This window comes from Channa argus, chromosome 11 (genome assembly GCF_033026475.1).
Source record: "Channa argus isolate prfri chromosome 11, Channa argus male v1.0, whole genome shotgun sequence".
Lineage (NCBI taxonomy): Eukaryota > Metazoa > Chordata > Actinopteri > Anabantiformes > Channidae > Channa > Channa argus.
The window spans coordinates 20679749-20690049 of NC_090207.1; the positions used below are offsets into that span (position 1 = coordinate 20679749).

At 39.7% G+C, this 10301-nt stretch overlaps 1 protein-coding gene across 1 annotated transcript; it reads right to left on the reverse strand.

The window, feature by feature from the left end:
- Positions 1-1895: 1895 nt before the first annotated feature.
- rflna (refilin A) lies at positions 1896-9821 on the reverse strand. The gene is made up of 4 exons (XM_067522384.1): positions 9587-9821; positions 9110-9464; positions 5233-5342; positions 1896-5102 (listed from the first exon to the last, which is right to left on the reverse strand). The coding sequence occupies exons 2-4, from the start codon at positions 9326-9328 to the stop codon at positions 4769-4771; spliced, it is 663 nt and encodes a 220-aa protein (XP_067378485.1). The 5' UTR covers positions 9329-9464; positions 9587-9821; the 3' UTR covers positions 1896-4768.
- Positions 9822-10301: the final 480 nt, after the last annotated feature.

Consider the following 10301-nt stretch of genomic DNA (forward strand, 5'->3'; position numbering starts at 1 on the left):
TTTAAGTACACAAAGGAGTTTTGTTTTTTCTTCATACACTTAAAGCATTAAAAAATTGATGCTGTAGCTGTACTACCTAGACTTGAAGCACCAAGTTCTTAGTAGTCACTGTTCAAATGTGCTCTTTGGCTGCTACTGATCAGCTCACATAAAGGTCAGACCGTGTGTTATGAGCCCCTCGTCACATATCTCCTATCAGCATTTCAAGGTTATATTGTCAATAAATTACTGTAGGCGTTTAGGTGAGTCAAGTCTGATGTTGGACTGTAGATAATGTTTCCTCCCTCATTTATAACATGTCACATGGTCATTTGATAAATATATAAGCTGTTAGAACTACCCTAGTTTCTGCTATAGTTTCTGCTTTACCATTGGGAAGGACATTATTGTTAAGTTGACAAATTGATTGAGATCCAGTGATGTTCTACACGGTTAACACATTTTGAGTATCTGTTTTTACACTACTTTATCCTTGGGCTCCCCCACAGCTACAGGTTAGGTCAGCATTCATTGGTGGAGCTGTTGTCAATACCTGGCTCATCTTGTCTTGCCCAAGGACACTTGGAAATGTGGTCAAATATTTTTGTGAAATTTCAAATTGTGCATTGTTTACATCCATATTTGCTTGCACGCAGTCTTCTATGCCTTTGCTGGTGCATTGTTTTTCTAGGTGCATTACAGCCACTGTCGATCCGCCGAAATATCTGCACCTAAGTGCAGGATTGTGCTTTATGATAGAGCTCATGAAAACAAATAAAATAGGGCCCACCAATACTAAGATTGCTCCATAGTGCTACTAGTGGATAAAACAAACGCTAAGTAACTATGTTGCTGATGAGGTATTTCAGTTGTACATTAGTAGGGAAGAATTCAAGAATTCTTACTGCATCCTTCACTTAGTGGAGTTTCATATTCTTTAATATACTGCTAAGACAGTTACTGAGAAGTAAGATTCCCTCCTTTCATTAATTTTATTGTGCATTTTTTGAAAGAGTATGTTGTGAACAGATAAATCAAAGTGAAACATTTATAACTTGAGCTCAATATAGCACACAGTTTGGAAAAGCCAAAGAGTGAATTTTTCATAAACTAGCAATTTGCAGGAATCAAATTATCTTGACAAATGAGGTCAAAGTTATTCCAAAACTGCCTGTTTGCAGCCTCACCACTGGGAGGCAGCTCAGTCTTATCCATCCCTGAAAAATGACATGAGGTGCTGAATGATGTGAGCTGCTGTGTAGACCCCCAGGCCCCTATTCATGAATCTTCACCAAACACTGGCTGCAAGTGCGGCTGTTCTTTTAGTGCAGTCTTGATTTCAAAGCCTACAAAGAATACACCTAAAGGACTACTTTATTTTACAAACTCTGTTCTCTTGTACATAAAAGCAAGGACCATTTACAGGAATATAGGAACTTACTTGTTAGTCATCAGTTCAGAATTTGTAAATGAACATTTGAAAAGCCAAAAATAAACAGCCAAAGAGAATATAACGATGATAATGATATAAATGGCTGAGGTAATTAGCAAACAAAGGTTCTGTGACAAGAAATTGTGTTTTTACATTTTCAGTTTACTGTGTATCAGCTTATACTGCCATGGTATTTAATGTCACATATATGTAATTGAAATTACAAACAAATAGCATACTGATCAGTTTTTTCTGATCAGAAAACGTTTTGTAAACCATTTAAGCAAATTTAAGCTCTTCAGCTTTATCGATGTGATTTTGTTCTATTTTTTGCAGCACACAGTTGATATGAAAAGTATGATCCATTCCACTCTGTCTTCCTGGTTTATTTAGAGGAAGAAAATTAAACCTGTCATAAGCAGGAAAATACAATGTCATGATCAATATTAAAGCAACAAATGTAATCAAAACAACTGACTTTGGATTTTGGGAATCTCTCTTTTAATTCAATTAGGCTATACATCTTTTAGAAATTATTTTCTTTGATCAGAACAGGAACGAAGACCGACGTACAAAAATATAAAGAGAATTATGAAGTGCCTCAATGCCACATATACAACAGGAAATATTTTACAGTAACAAAATCAAGTGTTAGGAAACACAAAAAGTATCTCACATAAAACCACCAACGTGTTAAAGTTGACACCCACCAACTTTCTCTCACGATTCTCTGACATTTCACAGACCATCATCACATAGCAAAACTCTCCCCTATCTTCACAGGAACTTTACTGGTTTGACCAAAAACTTTTCTAAAGAACAATCCCACCTCATATTTTGTTTTAAACAGCAGATGTGAATTTCATCATCTGCCTTTTTGGTTTTCTTTCTTGTTCTTTGCATCGCTACTTACTGTTCCCTTATTAACACTCAGTACCCATTTTACAGCACTGGTGCACTGCCTTGCCTTCGTGACCTCCAAATGTATTCTACACTACACTTACTTGGAGGGAATTTCAGACTTAAAAAAAGAAAGGGAAAAAAAAACAACATCACAAGCTCAAGACTTCAATTGAAAATTGGAAATACACATTTGTAATCAAATAAAACCAATACCAAAGAAAAGTGAGGTAAAGTCTGAAGTTTCAATATTTGCCATGTTCAGTGAACTAGATTAATAAAGGCCTATGAGACGGACACACAAAGACATTGAGAAAATGCTCAATAAAACGTTACATCTTTGACAGGGAAATATCTTTTACTGCTCCACTCTCTACATGCTGCTAATAAAAGAAGAGTTCCATGCTTTTTGAACTACAATATACGACAAAGCAATTCAAAACAGTTGCACCAGCTATCTGTAAGTTCAAGCCTAGTTATAAATGCTTTCTAAACACACTCTTATGTTAAGCTGTAAAACTGCTAGGTTTTAGCTCATATAGCTAAGTGGCAATGGCAACATTGGCCTGATAATATCGACATGTTCCGAGTGATGAGTGAAATGATTTCATAATAGTGTTAAAACAGCTGTAATGACAGTTCAGAGGATTTTACACTAGATTCCACTAAAATAATAGCAAGCCTCTTAATAAATGTTATGGTAATAATGTCAGGTGAGCAAATAGCATCAACTTATAGCATAATCAGATAATAATAACACTAATAAACATATTTCTCCATGTATGCACTAAATACGTTACATACATTCACAAGAGATTACCGTGTTAATATACCGTTTAATACTGTTAAGAAATTTTGCTGACTGCTTCAGTGACTTTGCTAAGACATCTTTAAACAGTGTATAATTATGATTTAATAAGTCACTAGTGTGAAGCTCACAACTAATTCACACAAACCAAGCGTTGGTTTTACGAATAGCTGGTGCAACCCAAAAGAGAACATGGCCTCATGTCAAGACACTAACACTGCAGCGCAACATCAGTTGTCTGTAGCAGCTAAATAAATAGCAGGAAATTGGAAATAGTTTTTGTGTGTGTTTGTTGTTGTCTCTTGGTTGTGGTGAAGCAGGGTTTCACTGCATCACAGCTAGCGTACAGCTAGTTCATTAACATGAGTTGTGACAGAGAAGTCGAACACTTCTCTTCGATTATCTATTTATTGGCACTTCTCTGTCTTGCACCAACGAGGGTTAAAAACAAACTGTTGCACTCAGTAAAAAGAGCAAACTATCTTATCACTGCCTGATAAAAAGGCACGTTTTCAATTAGTAACCATAGATGTGCCCTACACACATGCACATACACAGTCCTGATGAAGAACATTAACTGAGTTTTTAAGCATTCATGTCTTATAAATAAATAACTGAAGATAGTGTTTTTTTTACTTTAACATTGATGCTCTGCCACCCTTCGGTGCCTCCCTTTAACTCCCACTTAACTCTAAAACAGTATTTTTACCCAAATGATTAAATTAAATTAAGTGTAATAAGTCTTGGATGCAAAACTGCAGTGATCCACCGTGGAGGAATATTTAAAATTATGGAGAAATACCTAATATCTCCTTTTTCAAATATTCTTTAGCTGATTAGACGTCAGTCTTATTTCTTCTTATTTCTAAAGACCACTGTGGTCCTGGTGAATAAACCTTAAAACAGACCTGAGCAATTAACTTTAGTTAAAAGCCTGATCACACTAGACAAGAAAAAGTTTAAATGTGTGTTAGTTAAAACCTTAAAACAAAACCAAATGTTCTGTCTCAGTATGTGGAGTTTTTACAAAGCGATGAACTCTTAAACTTTTTTTGGTCCAATTTTTCAAAAGCAGTACTGAAATTTCCCCCGTTGTGTGCCAAGTCCACTGAGGACTGGCTATACACCCATGAGCCAGAACATTAATACCACCTGGTGGTATTAATGTTGTGGCTCATGGGTGTTAATGTGTGAAACAAGTGCAATAAAGCCATATTAGAAAGCTTTGGATTGATGTGACTGTGTTTGCACAGGTTTGACGAAAATCCACATCACATGTCGTCTTGACTTTTCTCTCAAACACAAACATTTACCACCTGATCATTACCTTCGCTGAGGTTACAACGCAAGCTGAAGGAGAGCAAAGGTCACCAATTTGTCAGCTCTTTTGTTAAATAAGACATTAACCATTGAAGTGCAGCTTTAAACTTCCAGGGCACCAACTCCCTTAAAGACTGCGTCAGTAGAAAGTCTAAATACACTCAGATAAAATATCACTTAAGGGTTCCTGGAGTTTCCTCCACGGTGAGTAGAGATGAATAGAACAGGCTTTTGGGGGCTCCAGGTACTTCCTTTTGATTCAAGTTCCTTGTCCTCAAGACAAACACAATTTTAGCCCTCTGCCTACATGGGCTGACCTGCTCGATGGTCTACAGATCCTCTGTGTAGATGATACAGGGACTAGTATCCTCACTTGACTCCAGCTGCACTGTGGAGACAAACCAGCGACGGGAACCAGCGGCGTTGTAGTTGAGTGTAGTGCGATAAATGTTCTTGGCATGTTTCGGGTAAATGATGGTGGTGCTCTGGTAGCTGATGGGCCTCTGTCGTGGCTCTAAATACACCTGGGACTTGTAGCTCCGCCAAGTGCAGTTCTGCACCGCCACCACTGTCTCGCTGAAGGAGGTGGCGGTTGGAACAGCGGTGCAGTAAACCTGGTCCCGGTAATGCTTGTCTGAGTCATATTTCACTTTGGAGTTGCACCTAGAAAGAAGTGGATGACAACTTAAAAAAAAAAACACCTACAATTGATCACTAGGTGGCAGTGTTGACAAGAGAATATTGATCAAAATATTTATACTAAACACCATTTTCCAACCAGTTCTTCCCTTACTTGATTTCCTGCTCTGGTTCGGGGTTAACCTCGATGCTTTCCCCAAAAAACACAGGGTGCATGCGAGTCTTTGGGTCTGTTCCTGTGGAGTTGAGCAGCAGATAGGGGAGCTGTGCAAAGGAAACACAATAGTCACACTGTCACTAAATCATCCGTGTACTGTTGAAGTGTTTGTAACCAGCTTGCCAACGTGTCTGCTTTAGGAATTCCTGTAAAAATTAATTTAAAAATCCCAGCATGGTTGGGGGGTTTCAACAGCCTGCAGCTCAGATGAAAAACACTGCAGTCCCCACCCTCTACAGGAAAACACACTGCTCAGTCCTCCCCCTGCGAGAGCTCGCCTTGTTGATGGCGCGGCTATTACTACAACAATTAGACAAGAATCACAGCCACACACGTCCAATGAAGCGTCGGCAGTAAATCTCTTTCTCACAAGCTTTTAATACAATTTATGCTGGTTAGAGATCTGTGACCCAGACACAGCCCAGTGTACGTATGTGTGTGTGTGTTTGTGTGTGTGTGGACTTGCAGATGTTGGGCTTTACAGTACAAGAAGAAAGCCTCCAGAGCAGCTGGTTGTGAAAGGAGTGATGCTGTGTGACAGTGAAATACTCAAACAGTCATATTCTAGGATTCTCTTCTTATCACACAGATGTCAGACTTCCTAAAGGAACTGAAACCAAAGCAGCTCTAATACGTTGTTATATAAATGTTCTACAATACAGTTCTGTTTATTAGTGAATGCCACAAGCCCATACTGAGTTTTATTTAGGAATCACAACAATTTCTACTATAAACTATTCGGAAGTGTACACCACCAGATGGGTGAACTTCCCTTTATTATAATGTCACACTATTCAAGTGTGTTTGGTTACTGAGCCTTGACCTCTGAGACTGTCCCCTGGATCAGAAGCGTTATCAGTGTGATACACTGTGAGGCCAGGTTATAACTCACCTCTTTCTTTGCATGCGTGTCTCTAAACACGGACCAATATGTATCAAGTCCTCTGGCACCTCTCACATAATACAGGGAAGGCTGTCACATGCTGTGGTTTGGCCACACTGAAGTGCAGATGCCACTGCAGAGGAAGAGCGAGAGCAGGCCAAGGGCACAACAGACCACTGTGTAAAGCTCGTCTTACCTACAGCCTACAATCACCACCGCACTCGCTATCGGAACTTGTACAGCTGCTACTTTTGCCACACAGGACTGAGCTCATGTTCATTTTCTGCTGCTGAAGCTTCCTGACTTGGAGACACTGTAAGAGTGTGTGATTGTCTTTCCTCCACCGCTACAGCTTGGAGAACATCCCAGGCATTTCTCCATGGTGAATTCTGGCAACTTCTGCAAAGCAAACATTCATATATGGAGCGTAGTATGAAGCTAGTCTGCAGCTGAAAAACTCACGCAGCGTACAATGCACGATGCAGAGAGACTGTGTGTGGTGAAGTGAAGCTTCTGTTGTGTGTTAGCAAGGACATTAAACTGAGATCATCAGTATCAGCAGTGAAGCAGATTTAGAAAAAGTCATGAGATCTCTCTCCTGTTTGTCCTTTTGGTTAATCCACCGATAGCTGAGCCACCTCCTTGAGCTGGACACAACCTTATCCAACTCTGAAAGACTCAAGATTACATTACCACTTCACATGTTCATGCATCGAGAGTCTCTAGTAAATTCATTCGCATGCTAGAAGCACGTGTAAGTTCTAATTATTATTGTCCAGCATCTGCATTAACATAAACCAAGTCTGAAAACAGACAGACTGTCTGAGCATGTATCCACATTTAATTTACATGTGAGAGGTCATCTAACACTTATGCAATGTCCTGCAGCCGCTCTAACAAGCCGCTACACCTCAAAATAGAACTGGAGGATTGTTCTTAGGTGGCATACAAAAACAACACAAAAATAGATTTGCAAGGAAAAAAACTGCACATGTGTAGCCTCCCGTTGTCCTGCTGCCACACAAGGACTCAGCTTAAAATTAAATTTTGATGGAAAAAGTCAAGGACTCAGCTTAAAATTCAATTTTGATGGAAATGGTTATACACACAGGTCGATGAACGGGATTGGAAACACAAATAGAAGAAGCATCCATCAGGGCTGAACTTTAAAAGAGAAACTGCTGGGGAAAAAAGGAGTCTTGCAGTACTTAATCTGCACCTCCAGAGGATTATTGGATCATTGTCCTTTTCTGATCAGGCCTCAGCAAATAAAAGTTGAACAGGATGCCACGATGTAATACTATGTTTCTGATGCCTCTATCGGGAACATTAGAAGTCACTCTGACCTGCACAGACATGTTTCTAAGACTTTTGAAACTGGGAGTGACCTGGAAATGATTTTTAATCAAATCAGCTTTGTCTTGAGTGGCAGACAAGTACGTTCAGTACGTTACAATGCATTTGTCCTCTGAAAGAGTAAATAATGCATCAATTATCATCTTATTCTATTTAATCTTAGACAACTGTGGCTAACACTGGGAGCTCTTTTAAAATATCAGGAAATAACCTAAAGAAAAGAAGCCTAAGAAGGAAATCAAGTTGACTGGATTTGCTGGTCTGATTGCTATTAGTGTTTTTACATGAACACATGGATCCTCGTAATTATTAAAGCTACACAAAGAAAATCAAAAGACACAGGATATATTTGCAATTATTTTTTCTACTTTTACCAGATCCACACACATGGTGAGCTGGACACTGATAAATCAAGCAAGGCCCTGGATTCCAGATGCTAATGTAATTACAGCTTTAAGCAATCATTCATTTTAAAACTCAATTTTAACTTGTCCCCCCCCCAACTTTCATTTGATTAGTCTTCATAGTAGTTTAATTATTGTATCATGACTTGAGCATGTTAATAATCACAGAGCAGGATACAAGAAGGCTAACTAGTAGGTAGTGCGATCAGAGTCACAATGATGACATGCAAATGCCCCATATAGCAGAAAATTGTTTCTAGTAGCCACAAGATGGTGAAATGACAATTATGTCCATCTATGCACAGAAGTATGACCTTTTCTTCGTGCTTTTAATCAAAACTTTAATGGCGTTCAAGTACTTGGTAAATTGCTCACTCACTCCATAACACAGAGTGTACACCTAAATGGTCGCAGGTTGAAAAGAACTGATGCAATAGCAGCAGTTTGCTCTTCTGCGGGGGGCATTATTTTAAGGTTTTATAGAGTCTAACTATTTGGGTTATTTATGAGTCCTTAATGTTTATTATAGCTTCATGAAAATTCTTAATGACAAATCTTTTTGAAGAAGCCAGACTTTTTCATGACCACAGACCAAAACATTACAGTTGGTTTTTACCGTCTATCTTGCAAGTGGACAGATAGAAACCTGATCGTTACTCACCCACAGCCTGTACACACCTTCACCCAGATACATGTTACTAAGTTAAGTAACTTGTATAATAAAGTTTTCTGTCATCTTGCTGGGAGCCCCTGGAATCCTGGCAAGGACCCCTGGGAGTCCCTGGGCCCCACTCTGCAAACCCAGCTGGACCCAATCAACTCACTGACCCTCATGACACCTTGTAATTAGAGTCTGGGCTGATGCACCAGAGTGATAAAGATTTTTTTACTGGAATATTGGAGAGGAGGCTGCATGAGTGCAACATCAGACGGAAAGACACACAGAGAGCTTCCAGATGCTGTGTGAGTGGGACTGAAGTGAAATCTGTTTCTGTGTAGGCAGCGTCATTATCTGACCATCAGGGTTTTTTGGTTTTTTTTTTTTTGTAATCTTTTAAATCAGTGAGTCAGGGACTGGATGTAAACTTGCTCTGGACACAAGGCAGACGCGAGGTTTCAGATTGACGCTTTGTCTCGTATCACAAAATAAACACAGCTATATGTTTCTTACCAGTTTGCCTTCTTTTGTTTCCTTTTTATAATATCCATGATGGCTTTCAACAGGCGTCGTGCAGCTACCGGAGCGCGACTCGATCAGACTCGGGGTGAGTGAGCAGAAGGGCGGACTGGGACTAGGGGGCAATCCCGAATCCGGACTGTCGAGCAGTCCTTCGCGGTTTTTTCCTTTTAGGCTATCATCCATCCCTTGTAAATGTAGGTGCCCCACCATTTCGGGGACGCTCAATCCAAAGGGTCTCCCAGACAAAGTCGCACTGACAAGTTTTTCTCCTGGAGGCGCTCTGAGATTCTGCGCGCTCGTCCGTCTGCGACACACAGTCCAGGACAAACTTTTTCAGAGATGACCACTGCAAGCAGAGAAAAGAGGGAAAAATCAGGAAATACCAATCAAGCATTGCCCACAGACTGTAAGAAAAGCTCTTCAGAGTCTTATGAATCAGCCTTCGCGTCCCATCAAACTGTACTGTACCTGCGGGTCGTGAACTGTACCGCAGACGCGAAATAGAATCCAAAGCGTAAAAAATCACCAACACGAGTAAAACTTCAAACCAAAGAAAAACATGAACTTTTCTTATATAAAAATAAAATAAAATAAACCCACACGCGAAACAAAAAGTCCACCGTGAGTCTGCACCGATCTGGACGAGAGCTCCTCTGCTCTGCTCTGCTCTGACTGTGTGTGAGTGTGGTGGCGAGTGTGTGTTTGTGTGTGTGCGCACTCCACTGGAGAGCTCCCTCTTAATGATACTGCCAGGCTTTTTTTTTCTTCCTTTTTTGCACCTGGATCCAGTCCAGCTCTCAGGAGTTGAATCAGTTCCACGTACAACCGATAGGGGCGAGCACGTCTTCCCGCTCCTGTTCTCAACCCTTCAGCAAGTTATTCACGTCTCTACTCGATGGAGTGGATGTCATGGCTGGAATGATGTATATAGTAAGTTTAGTTATTAATTGGCAATTCATAATACACCATAGATCATAGAAGCACGCTGGTACATAATAAAAACAATCAGATATTCATAATTAACTGTTATTTGTTTGTCACTTAACATTCTGTCATTTAGCCAACTTTGATTAAACTTCAATTGTTAGATAATTAGATAATAGATTATAGTTTCCAGTTTTAAGAGTTAAGAATTGTTTATTAAGTACACATTAACAGCTTACAATAATGACACATTTGCAGT